The following is a 27,155-nucleotide window of genomic DNA, read 5'->3' as shown; positions in this document are numbered from 1 at the left end:
CGAATTCAGCGCACTTCAACCTGCAGCAGCCTGACTGGCCGACTGAACGAGTTTTGACGTTTCCTATTGTTGCCGGAAGTGACGTTCGGGTTCTGAGCCTTAAAGAAGCAGCATTTTCACCCCCGTTGTTTACGATTCGCTATAGAGTCCCTGTTTCTCGCTTCACAGCCTGAGCCACTCTGAGCATCAAAACTAAACAAACTATTAATATGGAACTTGGGATCGGACTGGCCATGGAGAAGGCTCTCAGCAGAGTCATTCCCCTCAGGGGTCTGGACGAACATGGTGTGGAATCTGCGGCGAGGAATCACGGAGCGCTGAGGAGCCGGCAGCTTTGAAGTTCTTGCCGCGGGGCTTGGCGGGCTTCGACCCACCGTTCCAAATACAAACGGTCGGCGCGAGAGGCGCGCCTGGGGGCAGGCGTCGGGCTGCAGGGACTGGTTGTTGGACGCTGGGCACCGACGGCTATCTCTGGTTACATGTCCTACCTCTCCTTCTCCCTGTTGTGCGGCGCCAGAGGCCTTCGGAGCCCGCTTCTTTGCTCGGCGGCTGCTGGGTGAGCCCGGGGGAGCTGGCGAGGCTGCGCCCTAGTTCGGGCAGAGGTCGCCTCTCTCCGCTGCCCTTACCGAGGCCCGGGGCGAGGGCGAATGACCAGGTCTAGCTTTTCATCCTTTTAAACCAAGTGGAGATCAGGGAGCCCTAGATATGCCTTGGCAGTATACCCAACTGGTATATCCTTTTGAACACAGTAGGAAGAATCGTGGCAGCTCTTCCTCTCAGATTAGGTTGTGACCTGGAGTTGGGAAGTTAGAGACAGACTGATTCCTCCTATTGGATCCTCTGAGCTGAGAAGCGATCCAGCCCCTTGGAAATACTGACTAGAAGGAAGAGATGAAAGTAGTTGATGTTTTCCTTGCTTACATTTCCCTCGTGTTTCAGTATTTCTCCTCCTTCCTGGAGGACTACAGACTTTTCCCTCACTATGGAAAAAAATCAATCTTGAGATTTTAATTCTGTAATTGTGGCTGTAATAGACTGTTTTTCTAAAATTGTCCACAATTTTTAATCGTGGATTAAAAATTATATCCACATATAAAAAACTTTTAACAGTGTTATATGTGAACACAGCAGTCCCACTGGGCTATATACTTGCCCCTTAACTCCCTTTGTTTTTTCCTCAGTTTTCTCAATGTTTTCCCCTTCCCAGACCTTTCTATCTCTTAGAGCAGTATTTCCCTAATATCGTTTGCGAAAAGTTTCATAAACTTAATTTTTCCTTATCTCCACTCTCTATTTTTGATACATAGTTTTTAGATAATATCTAGCTTTGTGAGCTATGTCACAAACTCTTAGCCATCGACCATAATCGTTACACTAGTCAGTTTAGTTGCTTCATTTTGAACAAAAATCACTCTGATTTCCTGGGCATTCTATTGGGAGGCATCATTTAATGACTTCTAACAGCAATGAGATTGAGCTAGATTAAAAATCTTAAACCGCTATTTTATACCGTTTTCACAAGATCTCTGGTAATGAGTTCAATTGGGCGGATCTGACTTGTAGAGAGAACTTTCTAGAGGGAGCCAGGAAGAGGAGACCTCTCTGCAGACCTCTCTCCTCCTCTCCAGGAGGAGACCATCTTAATGGGTGAATCTGTGCTACAAGCTTAGTAATATATCCTTTCTTCTTTTAATTTCCTTTAAAGGATAAGGGTTATAAAGTGAAAACGTTAAGCAATTTTTTTTTAAAGTAAGTTATTTTTCTTCTCTGAAAGTACTGTGTTAAAGTGTGCATAAGTTTAGATTGGCTTCTTTTAATATCATAATTTTAGTGTTTTTCAATTTTATAATACACTTAGTGAAGCCTTTCATGAAAATGTAGAATAGTAGCTGTAATTTATTTTTAAAATACTCACTTTTTTCGTCCCTTTATTTTTTCTGTCCTGTTTATCACTTATCTCCTTCATCTGCAGATCCAAGCTGTACTTGTATCTTACTCTTCTTCAAAATATTTATTCTGCTGGTACTGAAGAGGTTGTGTTCTAGGGACATACTTTGTTGTCAGAAATTCCATTACCAGAGGTAGAAATAATATGCGACTTTCAAGACTTCAAAGAAAGGAAAGATAGAAAGATACCATAAAGTATTAAAACAAAATTACATGTAGTGGAAAGATGGAATATACATTTGGAAGAATTAAAGAAAGTCTGTGGGAAGAGATACAATTTATTTTAAAGTTATAGAATGTCCTAGGGGCAAAAGGTGCCCTTAGAAGAATTGGGTTAAGATAGATGGGTCTGCAACTTAAAATAAACTCAGACCTACTATATTGGCCAATGACAACACCCAAGAATATACTTTTTTGCAGTTACAGCCAGATTAGTTCCTACTTCATCTATCCCAGGAAAGTAAAGCCTGGTTTTGGGAAGTCCTCTCTCTTACTGCTTCCATATATCCATTTATCCCCCAGCCATCCTAAAAGATGTTAAATAAGGTTTACCTTCTTGGCCAGTATTTGGTATAATGTGATTTCAGGATCACTTCCTCTTTTTCTAGTTATCTTCTATTTGACAGTACCTGAAATTCCCTCTGCCTAAAAATGTAAATGTTTAGTTGAAGTAATTGGTTGGCTGAAACATACTACTAAAACCCATTCGTGAGAATATAAAAGTAGATTCGATAATTAACCTGTTCTTTACCACGTTGATAAAGGAAAGGAGACTTGAAACAGGAAGATAGTGTATTCCTAGAGAGGGAGAGAGGGTACAGAATTGGGTGACTGGTGGCTTAAAAGAGAAAGCTTACTAAATTTGGGATTTTGCAAATTGCAAGCCTTATTACCTCTAGTTATGTATAGATACAAGGAAGGTGTGTAACAAGATGATTTATATCCTGGGCAACTGCTGGAATGCTGACTAGGGGGAAAAGATCATACTAACTCTACTTTACCTAATTTATGAATTGTTCTGTTTTGTTTTGTTTTGTGAGGAAGATCAGCCATGAGCTAACATCCATGCCAATCCTCCTCTTTTTGCTGAGGAAGACTGGCCCTGGGCTAACATCTGTGCCCATCTGCCTCCACTTTTATATGGGACGCCACCACAGCATGGCCTGATAAGCGGTGTATTGGTGTGCGCCCAGGATCTGGACGCGGGCCGCCAGCAGCGCAGCGCGTGCACTTAACTGCTACGCCATGAACTGCTACGCCATGGCCCCGGCCCCTGTTCTGTTTTGTTTTTAATGTCAATGACTTCATTTTAAAGGAGCTTCATTCCCAGAGGATTCATTATGCAAGGTATTGTTATATATTATTTTCCTCCTACAAGGTGTCCATGGACAGTTACAAATACATATTTTTAAGTGTAGTATTGAGCTTTGCCTTCCTGGTTGACTAGACTTATATTTTAAAAGTCTTTTGTCTCCTTCTAGCAAAGGTTCTTAACCATTTATTTACCTGTCTTACTATTTGTTTATTTTATGAACTTCCTTTGGGAATAATCTCCTTTGAGAATCTAATGAAAGCCTTACCTCATGCAATAAAATGAGTCATTTAAAAATATAATTCCATGGTATTATTTTCTTTGGTATTTAAAAAAATGAACCATTGTTTTTAAAATCTCAAATATTGTTCATGTTTTTTGGTGCACACACACACACACATTCTGCTATGTATATTCTTTGGCATTGTATTCCTGTTTCACAGGCCCTATGTGTGTCAGTGTTAATAGACATAGCCAATAAGTTTTCCAAAGTAATTTTACAATTTTCCCTTTCACAGCATTGTGTGAGTTGCGTGCTCTACAGCCTACATTTTGGATTTACTTTGTAATTTCTTAATGATTAATGAGATTATCTTTTCACGTGTTTACTCGTTGTAAAGATCCTGTTCAAGTCTCTTTCCCATTTTTCTATTGAGTTGTCTTTCTTATTGCTTGGTAGGAAGTTCTTTATGTATTCTAGACATGAATCTTTTTGTTGGTTGTATATATTGACAGCATCAACTTCCACTTGATGGCTTATCTTTCCACTCGGTTAAGGGTGTCTTTTGATGAACAGAAGTTACTGATTTTAATGTGGTTCATTTTATTAATCATAAGATAAGAAATCTTTCTCTACCTGAAGATCGTATTCTCCTCTGTGATCTCCGGAAAGCCTGGTTGTTTTACATTTTACATTTAGGTCTTCAACAAACCTGGAATTAATTTTTTGAAGGATGTGAGGTACTCTTTACATCAAGAGGTCAAGATTTATTTATTCCAATTTATTCCATTTATTTATTCCATTTAGTTGACACAGTACCATTTATTGAAAAAGACCATCCTTTCTCCAGGGCTAGTCAGCATCAACTTTGTCATAAATCTAGACTATCAATATATACATGGTCTGTTTCTAGATTCTGTTCTGTTCCATTGTTCTGTTTGTACATCTTTTCACTAAGTCTAAATTTAACTTTATAATGAGTCTTAGTGATTAAGTCCTCCAATTTTAATCTTCAAGATTATATTAGTTATCCTTTATCTTTTGCATGTCTATATAATTTTAGAATCACATTGTCAATTTCCACCTAAAAAAAACAGGAGGGATTTTTTTGTGTGTAGGAGGTGGGAGAGAATGCATTGAATCGATGGAACAATTTATCAATTTATTGAGTCTTCCAATCCTTAATCAAGGTGTATACCTCTTCTTATTTAGGGCTTTTTTAATGTATCTCAATAAAGTTTTATAGTTTTTTGTTTTGGGGTCTCACACATCTTTTCTAGATTTATTCACGTTTATGATATTTATTGAGGCAATAGTGAATTATTTATACATATGTAATTTCTTAAAAATTTTCTAATTAGGGAATACAAATACAATTGATTTTTGTATATTGGCCTTCTATCCAGGAACCTTGCTAAATTCACTTATTATTTCTTTTGGATTTTTTTCATATACAATTAGGACATCTGTGCATAATGACATTTTTATTTGTTTCTTTTATTTCTTTTTCTTGCATTTTTGTACTGTCTGTCACCTCTAGTACAATGTTGAATAGAAATGATGTGAGTAGATAAGCTTGCCTAGTTCCCAATCTCAGAAAGAAAGCTTTCAATATTTCACCATTAAGTATGATGTTTGCTCTAGATTTTTTTGTAGATATCTTTTATCAAGTGCGGGCAGCTCACTTCTGTTCCTGATGTTCCAAGAATTATATCATGAATGAATGTTGAATTTTACCAATGCCTATTCTTCATGTATTGAAATGATTATAAGATTTTTCTGCTTTATTTGTTAATGTGTTGAATTATACTGATTGATTTTTTGTTTTCTTTTATACTTTGGGTTATAATCCAATACTATTTTATTTATTTTGTTTTTCAAATTGTTTCTGCTATGATCATTGCGTTTTTCATTTGGCTCCTGTGTGCCTTTGATGTACTCCCATCAATGTGAGATTGGTTTGTGTGTTTTCTGTGTACTTTCTATGACTACATAATACTTCAGGCTCGTCTTGTATATTTCCTGCCCCAGTCCTACAATTGGCCATTTCTCCAGGGGGTTGTGGTTCTTTTTATTGGAGAACAGCATTACACACCAAGATCTGGATGCTAGGTGCACTCTTTGCTTCTGGGGTGCCATTGCTTTTAGTCACTTTCGGCTGACAGAGAAAGGAAATATATGTGTATATACTAAGCTATCTATATACACCTATCTATAAATGTAGTATGAAGCTGTCTGTATCTATATTGAACTAAACATGAGTTCCTACTGATGTCTCTAACTGCAATCCATTAGGCATGGCGCATTCTAGTCTCCTCCCCTTGCTTATCTGTAAATTCCCACTCCAGCAGTGAGAAACCTGGCTCCTACTATTGAGCCATCCATTTACTGAATTGTTCAATTTCAGTGTATATGTATAGAAGTATCAGAATTAACTCATACGTATGTGGGAAACAACTTTATAAACTACAGTACAGTGTTTATATGCAATTCATTTTGCCTTGAGTCTCACAGCCTCCACTCATTTCCAAAGTTAGTTGGCATCTTTTTCACCCATCCTCTTCTATGAGGTTGTTTCACACATTGGTAATACAGTTAGATTCTCTCACCACAGCCTGCATTCTTTCCTGGGATTTCCCAGCATCCTAAATGGTTTTTTAAAATTTGCTTACATTAAAGTTTACTGTTTGTGCTATACAGTTTTGTAGGTTTTGACAGATGCATAATGTTATGTATCTAATATTACTTTATTGTAAAGAATAGTTTTGCCTCTCTAAAAAATTCCCCTGCACTCAGCTATTCAACCCTTCCTCCTCCCTCTGAATCCTTGGCAACCACTGATCTCTGTAGTCGTTATTGTCTCTACAGTTTTTGCCTTTTCCAGAATGTCATGTAATTGAAATCGTTCAGTATGTAGCCTTTTCAAGCTGATTTCTTTCATTTAGCAATATACATTAAGGTCCATCCATGGTTTTTTTTGTGGTTTTATAGCTCATTATTTTTTATTGCTGAGTAGTATCCCGTTGTATGGATGCACTACGGTTTTTTTTAAGCCGTTCACCTGTTGAAAGACATTTTTGTTGCTTTTAGTTTTTGATGATTGTGAATAGAGCTGCTATAAACATTCGCATGCAGGATCCTGTATGTACATAAGTTTTCAAATCAGTTGGGTAAATACCTATTAGCATGATTGCTGATTGTATGGTAAAAGTATGTTTAGCTTTGTAAGAATCTGCCAAACTGTCTTCCAAAATGGCTATACCATTTGCATTTCTACCAGCAATAAATAAGAGTTCCTCTTGCTCCATATGCTCATAAGCGTTTGGTTTTGTCAGTTTTTTGGATTCTAGCCATTGTAGTAGGTGTGTAGTGATATCTCAGTTTTTCTTTTTATATGATGTTGAGCATCTTTTCTGAAATGCTTATTTGCCATCTATATATTTGGTGAGATGTATTTTCAGATATTTTGCCCATTTTTTAATTGGGTTGTTTGTTTTGTTTTCTTACTCTTAAATTTAAGTGTTCTTTATATATTTTGGAAACAAGTCTTTTATTCAATATGTGTTTTATAAATATTCTCTCCCAGTCTGTTGCCTGTCTTTTCATTCTCTTAACAGTGTCTTTTGTAGAACAGAAGTTTTCAATTTTAATGAAGTCCAACTTATCAATTCTTTTTCATGAATTGTGCTCTGACATTATCTAAAAACTCATTGCTAAACCCAGGGAAGCAGAGAGGTAGTTGCCTAGCTGAGTGGGTTATATGTGTGGGGGTAGGAAGGGGAAGGGAAAGTAGAAATCTAGGGTTTAGTAGCTTCTTATATGGACTCTCAAATAATCATCCTTATTTCAGCCCCCCAGGCCCTACCCCTCAGCCTTCCAGAAGTCTCAGGGGCCCCTCGTTTCTGAACCTATCTTGTTGCTGTTAGTTTCCTCCTAAATAGTCAGATGAGATTGGCCTATTCTGTTAGGTTGGTTATCATTCATCCATTTGCTTTCCATCTTCCAAAGTTTTGTTAATACATCCTCTGTCAAGTGGAATCTCCTCTAGTTCTCTTTGCCCTGGCGAATATATACGGTTTTAATCATTTACATTCATTTTAGTGGTGTTTAGAAAAAGGAAATGAAGGTAACATGCATTTAATCTGACATATTTAACTGATGAACCCTTTTTTCCTTAACTCATCTATTTTTATTTTTTAACTGAAGCGTCTGATTGGCAGCTATATAAGGTTAAAGTCCTGGGAATAATGACTAGATCTGTGCTAAATTGCTATGTCTCTATTTTTTACTAATTTTATTATGTAGCCTTTATAAGCATCCAGAATAGTCATTGCTGGAGATTATTTCAGGTTTGTGTGTCTTCTCAAATGGTACTTTGTTGTTCAAAATAAAGTATTTGGGAGAGTGTCATACGATATCAGACACATTGTAAGAACATGAACATAAGACAAAGTTATTTTTTGTAAGGAAAAAATATTAGGGGAAAAGTGCACCTGACATTCAGGAATATATAGTAGATACAAGACAGTACTAGACCAGTAGGAAAGAAAAACTAGTGGAGAAGTAGCTAGGATAAATATGGTAAGTGTCAGTAGGCGATATAAACAAAATAGAGAAGCTTAAAAAAATACACTGGTTTAACCAATCTTTCATGGATTTTTATTTTTAGGTTAAAAATTAGATTGTTTCAAAAGCTGGAGCTGAATCTAATGTTAAATGATGGCAACAGGTGACTTAAAAAGAAGCTTACGGAACCTAGAACAGGTGCTTCGCTCGTTAAATTATCCTGAAGAGGTGGATTGTGTAGGGTAAGCTATAATATCAAACTTTTTTGTATTCTTTTTGGTAATGATTTGAGATAATATTTGATGTGGGGGAGTATCTAAATAAAAATACAGATTTTGTCTGGGTCCTTTAAAAATTTTCCTGGAAATGATTAAAATATTTTAGAAAGCAGTTAGAAAGGAGTTTGTTTCTAAGTATGAATTAATGAAAAATTCCAACTCAAGAGATTGAAAACACCTTGTAGATGTAGAAATACAATATATACCAGTGTAAATTATGGTCTCTGTACAACTTTTAAACTTTATGCTTTTAGAAGTATAATGGATTTCATTAGTTATATAATTTACCACCCTCACATGTTCAGTTGGATATTTCTTTTTGATTTGAAAGATTCTAGCTAATAGATTTCTTATAACAACTTATACCGTGCTTGAGGATTGCTGTTAAGCTATAAGCTATGTCATTTAACAGACCCTACTTTGAACCTTTTGCTTTAGTTTCCACTTTCCAAATCTGACTTACTTGCTTTTATAGAATGTAACAACATACATTTCTTCTATGTTCTTGCCAATCTAATGTGGTACTCCTGTCATGTTCTGTTCTTTAATACTTCTTTTTCTTCTTGGCTGGGATTACTGATGAAGTATTTCTCCTACTAGAATGGAAGCTGAAGCCTGGTACTTTGTTTTCTTCACTGCAGTATCCCCACGTCTAGAATTGTGCCTGGCACATATTAGGAGCTAATTAGACATTTATTCAATCAGTGTTTCAAGGGACAAGTCCAGATTAGGCATATGTTCAAGTAGTAGAGTGAAACTTGGTTAAACTAACTACTAAGTAGAATTCTGGAATAATGGGCTTTACCTATAAGAGTGGATATTCTAATTGTCTACTAGGGAAAGCTAACCCCAAGAGAGGCTGCAAATGAAAGGATAGTGAGGAGAGTGAGGAGAAAGCTTAGCTCTAATGACTGTTATTACAGGCATCATATGTGAGAAGCAGAAGATATTCCATAGACTGCTTCCATGGTATGTACCACTCGTATCTTGGTTCCTCAGAACAGTGAAATCTCTGCTATCCAGACTTGCAGGGACTTAACCAGTTTGAGTAGCCAAGGTTTCTTCTTACCACTTTGAGCCTCAACATTTTAAAAGATATTTTGGATAGGAATAATTCTAAAATAGACTGATTATTCTCCTGTCTTCTGAGTGTAGCATTAAAACATTTGATTTTCTTATTGACACAAGAGTATCATTAAGAACAGTAATTTTTAAGTTATTCATAACACATTAATATCTGCAGGGTCTCTTGAGATAGATAATGCTAATTTGCTGTTGTTTCTTCAGATCGCCTGTCCCCACACACACGTACACACACACACTCCACATATTTTGATTCTTTCTACTATTTCCCATTTTTAAACTTTTTCTTGCCATCTGCTGTTTTTTGTGTTTGTGTTTATAATATCTATTTTTCTTCCTGTTTCTAATCTAAGTCCTTAGAACCTAGATAACCAAGATTTTTGAGATTGTTTAATGTAAGGGGTGTTAAGTGTAGACTTGGCTGTTTTCTATTCATAGTGTGCATAAAATGGACAGATTTTGCTGCTCAAAAGTATTGTTTTCATTTTCTGTGTTTGAACTGTCTTACAGATAGACAAGGTTGCCAGAGCAGTTTTCTCATTGGGTAGAATATTATTTTACCCATAGACATAAAAGAGAAACAATTTATATTTGTCCTGAAAAGCAAAATATAATGTTATCATCGTATATTTGTTCTCTGTATTATTAAAAAAAATTTGGGCTGGGGTGGGGAGATTTATGTATGTCTTGAATTTTGTGGCAAACAAATACATTTTTGTGAGTACGTTATTTCCTCAATTCAACAAAATGTAACTGGCTCATTGAACAGATGCCTCCTGTGCTTTGTGGTGGGAGCATCAGTGAAGGTACTTCACAGTGAGAAAATAAAATCCGTATGTGTAGACAGTGAGGAAACAGTACAAGACAGAGCATGAGGCATCAGATAGGGAATACTCTGGGAGTCGTTCTGGGAGAGATCAGCATGGATCACAAAGCTGAGGATGGCTTCACGTAGGGCTTGAGATTTGACTGCTGATTCATAAAGAATGAATAACAGATAGAGAAGAGTGGGTGCCTTTCTAGACTGGAGGAATTAGCATAAGCTAGTAAGGTACAGATTTCTAATGAGCCTGAAGTAAGTAGAAGATAGTAAACTGATCAGCCTAGTCACAGTAGATGCCTTTTCCAGCCCTGCTTTCCTCATCTGTAACTCAGAATTCATAATATTTTACCTTTGCAGGTTTGTGGTAAAGAGCAAATGAGGTCATGTAACAAGTGTTTGCAAACTCATGAAGTATACTTGAGTACTGTACGGTGGTACATTTGTTTTATTAGTAGGAGAAAATGGACTCGATCGAGTAAGGCTAAGCTTTGGAAAATCAGTAAATACTATGGTAAATAGACTCTTGGTACTAAAGATCTATTGTAAGTTTTTGAGCAAATGAACAATAGTATTTCATAGTAATTTGGCCAGACTGGTTTAGATTAGGGATGGAGTCTGAAGGGTCTTGTGCATCACCTAATTATTATGGCTGTAGTGTTGAGTTATAAATTACTGATATTTCTTATATTTCCCTGATTATCCAACTTTCTGGAATTATACTCATTAAATCTTTTTTTTCTTTTTTTCCTAACAGTTTGATAAAAGGAGATACAGCAGCATCTTTACCCATCATCAGCTATTCCCTTACCTCATATTCACCTTATGTAGCTGAACTTCTGATGGAATCCAATATAGAGCTCATAGCAAAGAATGACTTGCGCTTTATAGATACTGTCTATAAGGTATTTTGAGTTTATGAAATAATAATTATTTTAGAAGTCATTGAATGCTATTTTAAGATTAATGTTTTCATGACTCCTTAAATATATGCAGCATGTATAGGTGACAGAGTATCTTCATATACATTTATCTCACTTATATGCAATGCTTATTTGAATCAAGGTGTAGTTCAAATTTGCTTTATGTTTCATGCTCTAAATATGACAGCTGATAAACATTTGTCATTGGTTATCATTTGCCCTTTTTATATCAAATTTTAGTAAAATTTGGTATACTGGTATAAGTTAGAAATATTATTTTATTGAGTAAAGTTTGTGGTTCATAGAATTAGGAATTAATTTAGTTGTTTGTAAGAGGGAACTACAACTTTGATGAGATTTTATGATCCTTGATGTCTGAGACCATGTCTTTATATCTACTCTAGTATCTATACTTGTACTTTATGTTTACTGAACTTAATCTCATATTTGATTTTAAAAAACCATTAAGTTTTGCTCACTACTGTGGTCTTCTTAAACTTTTAAAAAAAATCATACAGCCCATTTATCAAATCAAATCTTAATTTTTCTTTTTTAAGTTGAAAGTTGCATTTGATGAAATGGGAGCTCTTATACCTTCCCTTTCTTTGCCTCTCACCCCAGAAAGCTTCCATGGAAACCTAAGAGGCACTTCTAACAAATCCTAGAGTTCCACAGAGTAGGTTTGAAAATTACTGGTTTGGTCTATTTCTCTGACTTTACAAATGAGAAATTGAAACTCAGAGGCCTGCTGACTTGTCTGAAAATCATGTAGTGGAAGAATTATAAACAAATGGAACTATGGTTTTCTGACATCTGGTATGGTATTCTTTCTTCTATAGGAGTTTTTCTAGTACCTATGAGGCTATTTGAACTTTTTGATGATTAACTATCTTTCTCCATCTCTCTGGACAGCCATCTATTATCTGGTACATCCCTAGCTATCTGTTTTCTACCTGGATACCTCTCCTACCTGGGCGTGCCTCACACCACTCCTGCAGTCTCATTAGTGCCCTTATTTAATGGCTTGATCCTCCTCCTCCTCTCAAAAATGGCACTACGTCCCTGACCAGGTGGCCATTGACCATTTTGGACTTTTGAAAAAATTGCTCCCAATTATTATGTTGATCTATTCCTTCTTTACAGCTTCTTCGTGATCAGTTTAACTATAAACCAATCTTGACGAAAAAGCAGTTTATCCAATGTGGATTTGCAGAATGGAAAATCCAAATTATTTGTGATATTTTGAATTGCGTGATGAAAAAGCATAAGGAGTTGAGTAGTCTTGAGAAGGTAATTTTATTAATAGATTTTAACTTACGGTAAGTGGCCCAGTAGTTTAATGTATAAAATCAATACAATGTATAAAATCAATACCCTAGACAGCAAGTGAATGCATAGTACAATTACTGCATTATTCACAGATTTGGGTAACCTTATGATGCCTGGTGTTTGCTTTAAGTACTAGTTACTTGTTTTTACACATTTGTGACTTGGATCTACTCATTCTAAACTAACAGTTCAAACAATACATTTTCATCACCTCTTCAAAAAGCATTTAGTCTCATTAGACTCTCATTATTTAGTAGTCATATTTCATATATGAAAATTTAAATGATAATAGAATTTAAATTTATATCATGCTTTCAGACAAAATTTATTAGGCCTTAATACTTTTTTTTTAGACTCCATCACAACAAAGAAAAAAAATCAATTCTGTTAAATCAGAACCTTCTTCAAGCAGTGAGAAGACATCTACAGATCCTGTTGGTATTGACATCACTGGAAGGTTTTTGACTTCAGGAAAGGTAGGAAAATAGAAAGAAAATGTATCCTATAGTGTTAAGAGTTATTACCTAATTAATCCAATATGCAAGATTCACATTTCTGACTAGCATCTGCTAAAACATTCTAGTCAGATATTACAGTGCATACCATGTATTATCTGGGGAACATTCCTGAAGTTATAAGAAGAGAGTAGAAATGTAAAATTGAACAAGCTTTCTCTTTCTGTTTCTAATTCCTAATTCTGCCTCACTTCCCAGATAGAATAGTCATGATTTAGGAAGGTTATATTATGCAATCATGAACATTTACTTTTAATTATGTGTGTAGTCTTCCTAAAACATGTGAACATACGAAGAGCCTACCATTAGTTATAGTGATAGGTTATGATGATTCATTTACATACATTCATATTTCTGTACCAGGAGTGTGAAGTATCCAATGATTGATAATCCTTAAACCTATCATCTGTTTTTAGGTTAGTGTTTTGAATATTTTCTCTTTGTTGATAGATATCTTCCCTGCCCTTGTCTGCTTTAAGTACCTGTGGCTGAATGAGTCCAATGCATTTAGAGATGGTGTTTCTTATCTCCAAGGGAAATTGAAGCCAAAATATCATTTTATAATGATAAAAATACTTTCAGCTGTCTTCCATCTGGGGCAAGCTTTTTCTGAGATTGAAGGATAGAATACCAGATGAATAATCAATGTGTAATTAGATAATGGATGTGAATAGTTTCTGGCTGAAGTAAAATCTAGAGAATTATTTTTCCCCAATTCAAAATACATGAGTTATATAAACAGAGTCTATTAAAGAGACATTTGTGGGGCTGGCCTGGTGCCGTAGTGGTTAAGTTCATGTGCTCTTCTTCAGTGGCCCAGGGTTCCCAGATTCAGATCCTTATCAAGGCAGGCTGTGGCAGGCATTGCAAATATAAAGTAGAGGAAGATGGGCACAGATGTTAGCCCAGGGCCAATCTTCCTCAGCAAAAAGAGGAGGATTGGCAACAGATGTTGGCTCAGGGCTAATCTTCCTCACCAAAAATAAATAAATAAAAATATAAAAGTAAAAAAAAAAAAAGACGTTTGTACTTGTATGCCCTTATAAAAATTAGTGACATTTCACTGTAAGAAAAAGATTCTTATGTCAATAACTTTTTTTAATATGTCTGTTTTGCTCCAGGTAAGGAGGGCAATGAGAAAAGGAATTAAAAGAGGCATTGTTTTTGAATATGTGCCCATAGTTCTTGTCCACATGAGTCTCTAACTCATCAGCTCTTGTTGGTTTCATACAGTTTTATTTTCTGTCAAGTGATTTGTATCTTGTATCCTTCCCCAACTGGAATTTATGTAAACAGAGATTTTCTTATACTGCTTTTTTTTTTACCTTCATTGTGCTTAGCACAGGATTAGGCACACTATAAGCACTTATTAAATATGAGTTAATGTAACTAAATGTATTTTTGAATCTTCTTTTTCAGTTTGGGGGCTGAGGGGTAAACTAAGTTGTCCTAACAAAGAAAGATGCAAAATTTCAAGACGTTAGACTTGTTTTTATTGTTCTTAAAACAAAGTTTACTTATCTATCAAAATTTTATCAATTACATCAAATCTTTATCAGAAATTTGAATAAGTATTAAAAGTATTCCAATTTAGAAAAGTTGGGATCAGTAAGTACATAAACAAAAATTGAGTCAATACTAAAGCAAATTGTCTGCTTTCCGAGTGCCATCTATAGAGTGCTATTTGTGACTTTTGTGTCACATATGTTAAGTTTCTATAGTGTGTATGCAGACTGTCTGTAAAAAAGGAAGCAAGCAGAAGAGTTCTACGTAAATTCGTAGTTTGATCTAATCCCTACTCTCAGGACTTTCCCCTTGTTGTTATTAGGTTTGAATTGTTAGCTGAAGGTCTAATATTTTGTGGTTTATTTAAGAGGAAAAAAATTGTATTGAGTCCTACTCACGGAGCCAGTTCTTAATTATTTATATGTGAAGTATGTGATAACCTTTTTAAAATAACTTTTTATTGTGGAACATTTCAAACATTTCCAAAAGTACCCATTCTCAGTTTCAGCAATTTGTCAACTCTTTGCTAATCTTGTTTCATCTTTATTGTAACCACTTTTCCCAGCATTTTTCCCCTCAAATCTGAAACATTTTGAAACAACTCCCAGACATCATTGAATAGATATTTCAATATTTTTCTGAAATGTAAGAATGCTTTTAAAAATTATAACCACAATTTCATCATCACACATAAAATATTAATATTAATAATAGTTTATAATGTTTGATATATACATTATATGTGGTAATTTAAATGTTCGTAAGTCTTAAAGGGAAGATAGGATGTTCCTTTTGCAAATTACTATGTGTATGTTTAAAATAATTGTGTGAGGAAAACATTGAAGCAGCTCTGACATATTTTTCTCTCTGCAGAAGAAGGCTGTGGTGATCCGTCACCTGTATGATGAAGATAGTGTTAACATACCTGAAGATGCGTTAAGTACAGTCACAGATGTTAATGAAGCATTTGATGTGTGTGACTTAAAGGCTACTGAAATGAAGATTCCTGAAGTAAAGGTCCCTGAAATCAAGTCTGATCAACAAGTAACAATTTTGGACTTCTATAACAGATGCCAGTATTTCTTACTTTGATGTACATGATTATTTCAGCATCTAAACTTTGGAATATTTCTAGCCTTTTGAATTATTAATCATGACACATTATCTTTGTTACCATTACTTAAGAATCAAAAAGTCTTAATGAATGTAATTCAACAGATATTATTTACTGCTTATGTTTAGGGTATTATGCTAGGTGTTATGGGTAATGCAAAGATGAATAAGATACAGTACTTGGCTGTAAACAGCTTACAATCTAGTGAGAGGTAGAGGTATGCTACTTAGTACAGTGCAAGTCCTCTACCACCTATTCCCTATATGGATGAATGGAAAAAATTGGTACCCTGCTGCCTTTTCATTTTCCTTTTTGGGCCCTTGCTGTCCTTTTCTGTCTCTCTCTTTTTTCTCTCTCTTTCTCTCTTGGAATACCATTTCTATTACTTTGTTGCCACAGACTCCATTATAGTGTCTAATATCTACTGCTTCTGCTAAAACTTCTTTTTCTTTCTTTCTTCTATGTCCTGTGACTTCTATACATCTCAGTATACAGTTAGCATTTATAAAAACTACCAGATGACCATTAGGCTTATTTCCTGTTTATAGCAAACTGAACAATCTCAATGCACTATCATTTCCTCTTAGCTTTGTGCTAGATGTTGTTACAAGAAGCTATAGTAGTCTCTCCTTATCCACAGAGGAGACATTCCAAGACCCCCAGTGGATGCCTGAAACCACGGATAGTACTGAACCCTATACTGTGTTTTTTCCTATACACACATAGCTATGATAAAGTTTAATTTATATATTAGGCATGGTAAGAGATTAATGACAATAATTAATGATAAAACAGAACAATTTTAACAATATAGTATAATAGAAGTTAATATAGATCTTAGCAACTCCAGCATACGATGCTTTTCTTTCCTTATTAAGTTGAGAACTTTTCACCTTTTTACTTAAAGGAAGCACTTTATGACTTCTCTCTGCCATATCTGAATTGCACTAGTCTTGCATTTTAGGGCCATTATTAAGGAAAATAAGGGTTACTTGAACAGAAGCACTGCGATACGGCCATAGTTTATCTGATAACCGAGACAGCTACTAAGTGACTACTGGGCGGATAGCGTATACAGTGCGAGTACGCTGGACAAAGGGATGATTCATGTCTGGGGCGGGACAGGGTGGAATGGAGCAGGCTGCTGTGAGATTTCATCACGCTACTCAGAACGGCACACAATTTAAAACTTATGAATTGTTTATTTCTGAAATTTTCCATCTAATATTTTTGAACTGTGGTCGACTCAGGGTAACCGAGGAAAGTGAAACTTCGGATAGGGTTTTATTGTACTACCTGATATTGTTCTAAGCGCTTTATGCAAATTAACTCATTTAATCTTCACAAGAACCATATAAAGTAGGTACTGTTATCTCTCTTTTTTTTGTAGATGAGGAAATTGAGGCATCAAAGTCATACATCTCAGACGAGCTAGTTTATGTGTCCAAGTGGTCTGCCCCCAGAAACAGCACTCTTAACTCTCATGCTCTACTGCTTATTGTAACTATTGAAATAAGACAATGGAAATGGCAATACATTGAATTTTAAAGGAATTTCAGTTTGTGTAATATTATTTTTAATCTTTCTAATCATTTTAGGACATAAAAGTTAATCCTGAGATTACTGCACTACAGACTCAGCTTGCTGAATGCCAAGAAAAGCTTAAGAAACTGACTTGGATAGAGAGTAGATTAGACTCTTTGGAAGAAAAAATGAAAGGAAAAGTGATGGTAAATGAAAAAGCCTGGACCAATCTTCTAAGTCGTGTCACTCTTCTTGAAACAGAAATGCTTTTGTCTAAAAAGGTATTTGCTTTCCTTAACATTTATAGAATAGCTCAGATACAATAAAGTATTTCTTTTATTCACTGTTATGTGTGTATTCTTTTGGAAATGCCAAATAGGAGAATATTTAGGTAATGGCGAATATTTAATTGGAATGAAGTTCTATGTAGACACAGCCTGTTTTGTTGTTGTGGCTATTATTTTTCTCTTCATCAAATAAGATCATCTGACAAACCTGTAAGGTGAGCTTTTAGAACTGTTAATACCTGAAGTACTTAAAATGAGGTAAGATAATGTTTGATTTTATTTATGAAAAGCTTGAAATTATTTTATATCCTTTAATAGTACAAAGGGCCTTTTACAGTGTGAAAAAAGGTAAAGTTGGCAGGAGAAGAAAAATTAAAATTATAACTTCCTTTTCTCACTCACTTACTTTAATCAAATTGCAAATTTCATAGAAACAGTTACCAAATTTGCCATTGCCTTATCAAATCTGAGAAATTTGTTTCTTGATTTACTCAGGATTTCAATTTCTGGTCCTAGTCTATCTTTTCTTCCTAGAAAGTAGATTCAAGAAGGTTACTATCTGCTTCCGCATTTAAAAGATTATTTCTTTTATTGGGAATATTTATTTTTTGTTTCATAAATAAAATAATTAAAAATATTTAAACATTTATCATATCTTTATATTTTATGCTTAGCAGTAAGAATAAAAAATGAGAACTTTTTTTTCATTTTATTCTAAATACTAAACTATATTATTCCAGAATGATGAATATATAGATTTTAATGAAATGAATGAAGACTATGCTTCTAGTAGTGACATGGATATTCTGAATCCTGGTAAGTTCTTATGATGTTGGTATGGGTGATATGGTAAGGAGTTTTCAGAAAAATGTTTTTTATAGGTATTTGGAAATTTTAATATTCCCAAGCCTTGTATTTTTGGAAGCTGTAAATCTCCTAGGAACAAAGAAAATATTGAATTTACAGATTACTGAAGTCAAGAATTGCTAAAAAAGCCAGCTTACATATCTTACATGACATAGTAGTTGAATAAATTCCAGTGTACAAAATTGCAAACTTTTGGGGATGTTTCACTCTTTTAATTATGAAGTGCTCTAGAATAATAAAAATGGACCTCCAGAGTTTCTAATTAAACTTAAGTAGTAGCTTTCACACATGTAAATAATACATGTAAGAGAAGAAAACACATTTGTCAGTAACCTGTAAAGTGTTAAAAACCTCTTGCATTTGGACAGTTCACTAATGATGATAAAATGAGAAAGATCTAAAATTAGTTAAGGTCTTCTCCATCTCACTTAACTTCACTAGGCTACTGACATTTTCATTGTGACTGAGCAGCAAGGATAAGATTTCTAGGCTATTTTTCAGTGACAGCTTTTATTTTTTGATTCTTATACTTTTTGAAAACACAAAGGTCTAAATTTTGTCTCATGTTTGTAATTAAATCGTATTTGCAGAAGATATATTTTGTCCAATTAAGAATACATAATGAAGTTAAATTTCAAAGTCTGTGGATATTTAATGTCATTAAATTTTTCAACTACTACATATATACCAATTTAATAATACCACCACCACCACCACCACATTATAGTGCTAACTGTGTGTCTGGCACTATTCTGACTGCTATATTAACAAATTTAATTCTCAAAGCAACCATTCAAGGTAAGTTTTATTGTTATCCATGTTTTACAGGTGAGGAAACTGAAGTATAACGAGATTAAATAACTGTGCCAAACGCCACACAGCTATTGAATTATGGAACAGATTTGAATCTAGGCAACTTATCTGTGAAGTTTTCTTTTAACAATTGCGTATTTAGTGCACATGCCAGTTTCATTGCACAGGGAACAATTTCAATGATTAGGTTATTAGATACTATTATTTAAGATGCTATTATTACAGGCACTAAATTTATTATAGACTACAAATTTCAGATTTGATAGAGTGTTGACTTTTTTCATGTATCATTCATTCATTTACTCAACAAATTTCAAAGCTAAACTCTAAGATCCCTGACAGCAAGAACTTTATCCTATGGTCTGTCTAGCAGACAGAAAGTCCGCCTGTACTTCTGTCTTCAGTATCTGTATATGGTAGAGCTCAAATTTTTATGCATTGAAAGAATATTGAATGCCTGCTGTTTGCAAAATGTTGCCTTTTCAAGTTTTATTTTGCATGTTTGGGCTTATTATTTTTTAACTATTATTACAGAACATACCTTTAATGCATTTAAATTAACACATAACCAAGTTTAAGCCACTGTGCTAGGACTTAGGGTGATGAACAGATAGGCCACTATTTGAAATGGATTATAGATTATGAATAAGGTGAATACCTGGTCTCAAAAAATTTATACTCTGACCCTGATCAATTAAAAGAGTCAAATTTATAAAGCCTTACACATTATACCTTACATATACGTGCTACTTGGAAGCACAGGGTTTGATTTCCTTTGCATGTTGAGAGCGATAATTCACCAATCTGATCTTAGGATCATGTTAAATTAGGAATTGTTTTTGTGAAGTTCCAGATTCATTTTCCCTTTATCAGGAATACAGTGTTTCCATGGGGAACTGTAAGGCATCTCTGTATTTTGGTAAGAATGAGTTAGGAGAGGCTTTTATTATAGGTATTGGGCTTGTGTTGGGTGATTTTGGAGAGAGTTTAAAGAATCAAGAGTTCTAGTTTGGGTGCTATCAGGAAGCAGGAGCAATTTGATGAGTGATAATAAGAATGAAATGGAGCTGAAATTTTCAGTGGAAAAGAAGCATTCATATTAGTGGAGAGAGGACAGTAGCTGGTCATTAGTGTGGCTACATGGTGTCCTTGCTCTGTCTATGTTGAAACATGACAGAGTGGTCTTATTTTCTTTCTGTTTCGTCAGGTAATGAAGTGACCTCATGATCTTGATTTTCTATGAGTTATTTTTGTTCGGTAGGGGATACAGTGACCTAGATGTTGATTGCTAGGCAGTCAAGCAGCCCATGACTCTCAGGGCTTTTTTTATGCTTTTCCTCACAGCATAAAAAATATTAATAAAGTTGTGGTGTCATTAAGAGTGTAATTTGTTCCACTATGACTAGTAGAAAGGGTATGTGTGGGTACATGAAGGAAGTTGAAGCAGAAGAGTAGAAAGACCAAATCATGGAGTTTGTGGGGTCATAGAAGGATTTTCAACAAGACTGTTATCAGATTTGTGTTTCGGAAAGGTCATCATAAAAGCTGAATAGTGATTAGAGGGAAGTAAGACAGGCAAGGACAGTAATTTGAAGGGCATTTCAGTGATCATTATTTCAAAACAATAATGAGGGTGTCTACTAAGGCAATGATAGTGAAGATAAAGAGGAAGTAGTTTCTTTGGGGGATATTGAGATGTTAGAATTGACAGGCTTTGATTGCTGATAGAAGTAGAAAGGGTGAAGGAGAGGGCAAAAGTCAAGACTGACCACTTGTGTTTGACTCATGAGATTGGGTAGATAGTTGTTACTCTTTAATAAAATAGAGAATTCAGGAGGAAGAGAAAGTTTGGGAAAAAATAATGAGTTCACTTTTGAATATATTAAATCATATATGAAATACATAAGACAAAATATTCAGAAATCAGTTGGATATATATTTGGCCCTTGATTTGGAAGGACTGGCTTACAAATTTTGATTAAATGGCAAAGGACCCAAGTGGTTCTCTTAATGAAATAAGGTCATAATCCTCCAAAGTTGGCAGTGAAAGATTAATGGTCATGTGGGGAGAGTTGGCTAGAAAATCTAGTGTCCCATACCTTACACATCCCCTTTCTTCACAAGGATCTATTAGCAATCACCTCTGAAACTCCATAACAACAATGTCTTCAGGGGCCGCTACTTTCTCCTTTCCTTCCCAACCTGAACTCAGTTATCAGTTCTTTTCTCAATCTCCCATAACACAGCTAAGAAACAAACAAGACTTTACTAAAGGCTCAGTAAAGCAATAGGAAAAATTGTCACAGAAAGTAATGTGTGCTTAACTGATCTGGCTATTAAATATGGCTGGTGTTCTGTATATGCCCCATTTTATAACCTCTGGAATGCCCTATATGGCTGTCTCTCCAAATAGTCCCCCAACCTGCCTAATACCAGCTTTCTCCCACCATGAAATGTTTCCTTCAACAAGGCTAAATAGACATCTCAAAGTCTAGGCCCCAGAAAGCAGGGCAGAGAGCACTATTCCTTACCCTCCATTCTATTTTCCCAGGCCTTGTTTCCTGTCCTGGGATCTCCCTGTTTTTGAATGGCATAAAAAATGTATAGTACCTTGACAGGACACCCGTCTCTATCCATAGAAAATAATTCAAGATTAGGGCACAGTACATATAGTTCGGGCCTAGATTCAAATTATTCCTTGAAATTACCTATTTCTGACAGCTAGTGTAGCTAGTCTTGAAAGTTGTATCATATGATCTTGACCCCTGAGCTCAGCTAATTGGATCAAGAATAGACACTTAATCCAGAGAATACCAATCCAAGGGGAGTCAAGCTAAATCATTTTCTCTTCGTTAGCAATTTGGAATTAAGACACCAAGAGTAAGTCAGTCAAGGATGCTGAGCCTGGGTTAGGCTGGCCATTTTGTCCAAGTTCATGCTGATGAGTAAGTAGAGGAATGGAGCAAATAGGCAAGAGGAGACAAAAAAGACTGTGGTTCCATGAGAGATGAAAGTAAAAGTCTTTCTAAAGTTGTTTCAGTCTTCATGTCATACTACTTGGTTCCCTAATTGAGGCTGTCTGTGTAGGCTTACAATAAAACTGTCATTATGTAAACTAGTTTAAATGGGTGTCTGATATTTTTTTTTCCACCTTGTTTTTACAGCCAAATGTACCGTGACTAAGACAGGGCTTATGGGATTGATTCGACAGGAGCATGTCTTATCTGTGATGTTCTGTAATTGATTCAGTTGTAGGAAAGATTTGCCATCATTTTGTTGAATGAGTAATATCAGAATACTGGAAATGGAAAATTGTTCAGTTCTTTAGAAAGAGAAATCTGTGAACCTTGAATTTTAAGCATTATTTTTTCCATACACATCAACTCAGGATAGAATATTTCTTGATTTATAAAAGTATATATAGTCAGTTTTAGTAATAGTTGCTACCATTTTAAGACAAGAGTATACATGAGACAGTAGCTTATATTTAAAAATAAATTAACTTGCCTATTTATTCAATTGATTGCTACCAGAATAAAGATGACATTACCTTTTGTAATTTTTTTTTTCTGCTGAGGAAGATTCACGCTGAGCTAACATCTGTGCCAATCTTCCTCTATTGTGTGTGTGGGTCGCCACCACAGCATGGCCACCAACGAGTGGTGTAGGTCTGTGCCCGGGAACCGAACCACGGCTGCCGAAGCAGACCGCGCCAAACTTAACCACTAGGCCACAGGCCCAGCCCCTACCTCTTGTAATTTTTGTTGGCCAATTTAACATCTAGATCTCCATATATAGGTCATTATCTTAAAAGAAAATTAAAAATTCATCTGGATTTATACCAGTAGCTAGCTATTTTATATTAAAATAATGTTTGTTTTTCTTCCATCTATACATAAAATTTTTAGATATTTGACTCCACCATGAAAGGAAAAGATAACCTAAAAATTAATTTCTCCACAGATAGAAAAAGCAAAGAGGATAGGCAAGCAAGCATCCCTCTGTCCTCTGGTTATAGTACAGTATCATCAGATTCAACTCCCAGAACCTCAACTGTTAACTACTCTGGTTTGAAAGACATTTCAGAGGTAAGAAAAACTGACAACTGCTTAGATGATTTCCTTTCTCAGGTCAGGAGAACAAACAAGCATTAGATTGAGTTGTAGGTGCCATTGGCAAGAAAAATAGTGAAACTGTGTAAATCTTAGTTTCTCATAAAATTCTTCATGTCAGGTAAACAGTACTTAATGCAATGTTTTAGACTGTGTTTTATATGTTCATGGTCCATCTTTGATAATGGTTTACTTTGAGAAATCGCCTAAATTTGTTGCTTTTTAAATTAAAGGAAACAACAATCCAGAAAATGGAAAGGATGAAAAAAATGTAAGTAACAGAAAGGGGCAACAGAAATTCATTTCTCTATAGGGAATTGTATTGGATTACAGTATATATAGAATGTGCATATGTGTTTCAAACCTTAAAGGTCTCTCAGTCAGGTATGGAATTTCCTTCAGTACTCCAGTGGATAATAAATCTACCTACAGTTATGTGTTTGTGAGATGAGTCACTGTTTTGGTTTCCAACAAGTGATGTAAAACATTGTTAATGGAATTAATTGCAGATTAAAGAGTGCAGAGATATTTTTGGTTGATAATTAATCAAGTATTATCTATTTTCTGTAACTGATTTATCAAAATATTAAATAATATATGTAGATGGATGGTTTGGAGACATTTTTAAGTATTATTAAAGTATTGCTAGTCTTTTTTGGAAAATTATTGGTAAGGTAATACTAAAAACGATACCTTTAGTATGATATGAAATTACATATGATTTTTTAAAGAGCAGTTGAAAGGAAATATGAAATGAAATTGTTTAAGATTATTATGCAGCCTACCACTTTAAAAAACTGTAATTTTTTTTGAAATTTGGGAAGTACTGAAATAACTTATGCTCCAAGAATTAAAGACTCGTAATTGACTCTAGTTGTTATTCCTCTCCTCTGGCCATAGTATACTTTAATTTATTAAGTGTAACTATACCTTTGAATAAGAAAAATATTGAAATTTATTTTAGGCTCAAAAGCATAATTTCAACAACTTAGATCCTATACCTCATTATGAATTATTTATTTACTTAATAGATTATTTCTTTATTATATTTCAGGTTTGAAGAAACTGCAGAGTTACTGAAATGTCCAAATCACTAATGATAGGATTTTCTGCATGAACTTCTCTAGGACTTTGGCTACTGTATGTGTTGTATATTCTAAGAATTCTCTATAAATTGTAATATATGGCAATATTTTTAGTAAGAATTTGAATTCCATTTGGTATATGAGTTTTTTCCTTCAATACTGAATAAATATTTAAATGTTTTGTGATATGATTATACTGCTTTACTCTGTTTTACTTTTCTTAGGCAAAGTTATGTGCCAGTGCATTTCTTTTACAGAGTGAAGTCATTACAGCACTGTACTTTTGTGTTGACATTTGTTGGCAGTGGGCTAAGTAATATGTTTTTTAAAGTACAGGCTTAGGACCACGGTTTACATCCTGTTGGAAACACTCCAACTGGGACTTGCATATTGTACCCAGGAGGCTCTCACACATACCATCTTGCCATCTGTACTGACAAATATGTTGTAATGAAAAGTTAAAAATGCTCATTGAAAATTAAGTAAAACAAAAATGCAACGATTTCATGCATTATCAAAAAGCAGCAACACATTTCAGTTAATATTGAGAAAGTAAGGGTATGATTCTCCTTTTGTATTTGGAAGCAGATCAGAAAGTTCACTGTGAAAAGTGTGTTGAGTATTTTAGTGCTCTATTCTGTAACACATTTTAAGACCAGCAGCACAGACACAGATGGTGGCCATCCAGTATTACAAGATACACAGTGAGGTTTTTTTGTTTTTTGGTTTTTTTTAAGTGATGGGAAGTTATATATTTCTCTGGATAGAGAAAAAGTCTGAGATGAAATTAAAACTAGAAAAATGAAATTCACTTTAAATTACTAGATAGATCATCTTTATAAATAAAAAATGTAATATTAGTCCTGGGTAGTCTTAAAATTGATTCCATTATTTGGAAGGAAAAAAGAGTATTTTTTCATTTTTATTATTATTTAGATCATCTGATTATATTTATTCATCTGTTTATATTATATATGTATAATTTGTTATTTATCACATTAACGTTGTTAAAATTCTGAGTAGAAATTACTTTTAAGAAAACATTTTAAGTATTCTAAAGCACATTAGACTTTAGAATTATGAACTTTTGAAGTTGGCCTACAATCTTGAATTTAGTAGAGTTTCAGTAAATATTTCTAGAATTGATGAATCCAATTAGCTTTATTTTTTCAATTATAAAAAATTTATAAAAATCAAGAGGTTATTGTTATAAAAGAAAAAACTACTACATCAAGTTAACTGCTAAACTATCAGTACCCGCATGGAATTGTAGCACCACCTTGTGGTTCATATGCCAGTACTTTACCTTTTATTAAACCATGTGATTTTCCTTTTTGAAAGACTCAACTCCAATTTTAAAAAGCATTTTTGAAGTTTTCTTGTGCGAGAAAGAAGTAAATCTCCTTTTCTCTTTGTCTCATCCCTCCCTCTCTTTTTTCTTTATATAGTGTATATATACACACAATTAGATGATTTGAAATATTTTTAATCTCCTAATTTACATACAATGTGCAAAATATAAGTATTTATTGAAAATGTAGTAAAAGATGTCTTATATTATCAAGTGGAAATTCAGAATCCAAACTGTTTTGTACTTTATCTAACAATTTAAACAGGAACTAATAAAATCAACTCATGATAATACCATACATCAACACTTACAAAGAATCTCACTATAGTACTTTGTGAACATAATCTTTGGAAAAAATAAAGCAAATTTGACTTTGTTGAAGTTATTGAAGAGATAGCCAAATTATTTATTATTCTAATTCTTTTAGAAATAGTAGAAAAAGTTAAGTTTTCTCTCTTAGGCAATTTGATAAGTGGCTTGTAACCATAAGCCAGCCTCTTTTGATTAACTTGAAGGTCTTGAGAAAGTGAGGGAGGGGAGTCCTGGAGAGATTATTTGGAGCTACGTAATTAAACCCTTAGTTAACTGGAATTTTCACTGACTCCATCCCTGTAATTGTCCTGAAAGGTGGATAAAAGCTATTTATTATTCTACCAACAAAAGCATCAGCCGCTTGTGCTGCCCTAACTGTACTACCCTCTGTTAATAGGTCTGGATAGAGATCATCTAGGAACACTATAAAGAAAGCATAGGTTAAAATACTAGTGAGAACACATTAAAAAGAAGTAACAGCAGCTATATGAAAATTCTAGGCAAAGCTAAGGAGTATTAAGTTGGAAAAAGTAGTTCTATGTTTTGTTTGTTTTGTTATAGTATTTTTAATGTAATGTTTTAACATGTATTTCCTAAAAAATAAAACTTAAAGACTTTGGAACTGCCTTTTATGTCATTCATTACTCACAGCTTTGTATAATTGACAGGCACTTGGGGAAACATTAAAAAGTAAAAGACCCTTGTCAGTTTTACAAACTACAACACTTGTTGGGCTCAAATAACAATGTAGATGTAATTTTTACTTTTTAACAATCCCTAGGTTCATCTGTCTTTTTTCTTTCAAGCTGAAGGATGTAGAGAGGCTGAAGAGTTGGGGGTATTGTGAAACTTAAAAATTAAACTACAAAATTAAAACTTTAATTGTTACATTGCTTGAGCTTTAATGTTTCTAGTGAAATTGGCAGGTTTCTTATAGCACTCAAAAAGTGAACAAAGCTGGAAAGCCAGTACTGACAGCAGTAGCAACATTGAGAATGTGCAAATTTATTTTGGGGGAGGAGAATATTTTAAAATCCGTATTCATTTTATCATGATTTTTACTTATTTCTAATACTTGTAGGAATGGGGACTATGTAGTGCGTATGTCTTATTTTTCTCTCTGAAGTCCACTAAATCACTAATAAAAAATTTGATTAAAAAATTTTTTGGGGGGCCGGCCCAGTGGCGTAG

The 27,155-nt window shown here is 34.4% G+C and overlaps 1 protein-coding gene across 6 annotated transcripts; it reads left to right on the top strand.

The window, feature by feature from the left end:
* Positions 1 to 51: 51 nt before the first annotated feature.
* On the top strand, positions 52 to 26,590 carry CEP44 (centrosomal protein 44). 6 transcript variants are annotated; one of them, XM_087437413.1, is made up of 12 exons: positions 52 to 556; positions 2,997 to 3,294; positions 8,149 to 8,287; positions 10,984 to 11,131; positions 12,293 to 12,439; positions 12,832 to 12,954; positions 15,373 to 15,543; positions 17,212 to 17,418; positions 18,165 to 18,240; positions 23,068 to 23,192; positions 23,450 to 23,487; positions 24,271 to 26,590. In XM_087437413.1, exons 3-12 carry the CDS (start codon positions 8,196 to 8,198, stop codon positions 24,311 to 24,313), a joined length of 1,170 nt encoding a protein of 389 aa, XP_087293539.1. In that variant the 5' UTR covers positions 52 to 556; positions 2,997 to 3,294; positions 8,149 to 8,195; the 3' UTR covers positions 24,314 to 26,590. The 6 variants fall into 6 exon arrangements, with proteins under 6 accessions (XP_087293539.1, XP_087293538.1, XP_087293542.1 ...); XM_087437412.1 differs by having other exon boundaries at positions 2,992 to 3,294; XM_087437416.1 differs by lacking the exon at positions 2,997 to 3,294 and having other exon boundaries at positions 15,373 to 15,516.
* The last annotated feature ends 565 nt before the right edge of the window (positions 26,591 to 27,155 follow it).

Source organism: Ceratotherium simum, chromosome 12, assembly GCF_057802395.1.
Source record: "Ceratotherium simum simum isolate JZ-2026a chromosome 12, ASM5780239v1, whole genome shotgun sequence".
NCBI lineage: Eukaryota > Metazoa > Chordata > Mammalia > Perissodactyla > Rhinocerotidae > Ceratotherium > Ceratotherium simum.
Note: the sequence above shows the minus strand (reverse complement) of the source record. Positions and strands in the feature narration are given on the sequence as shown.

Excerpts from the sequence above, each read along its gene's own strand:
- CEP44 (XM_087437411.1), top strand. The coding sequence starts at position 8,196 with ATGATGGCAACAGGTGACTTAAAAAGAAGCTTACGGAACCTAGAACAG. Across the intron at positions 8,288-10,983 it reads GAAGAGGTGGATTGTGTAGG|TTTGATAAAAGGAGATACAG; the intron begins GTAAGCTATAAT and ends TTTTCCTAACAG. Across the intron at positions 15,544-17,211 it reads AAATCAAGTCTGATCAACAA|GACATAAAAGTTAATCCTGA; the intron begins GTAACAATTTTG and ends TAATCATTTTAG.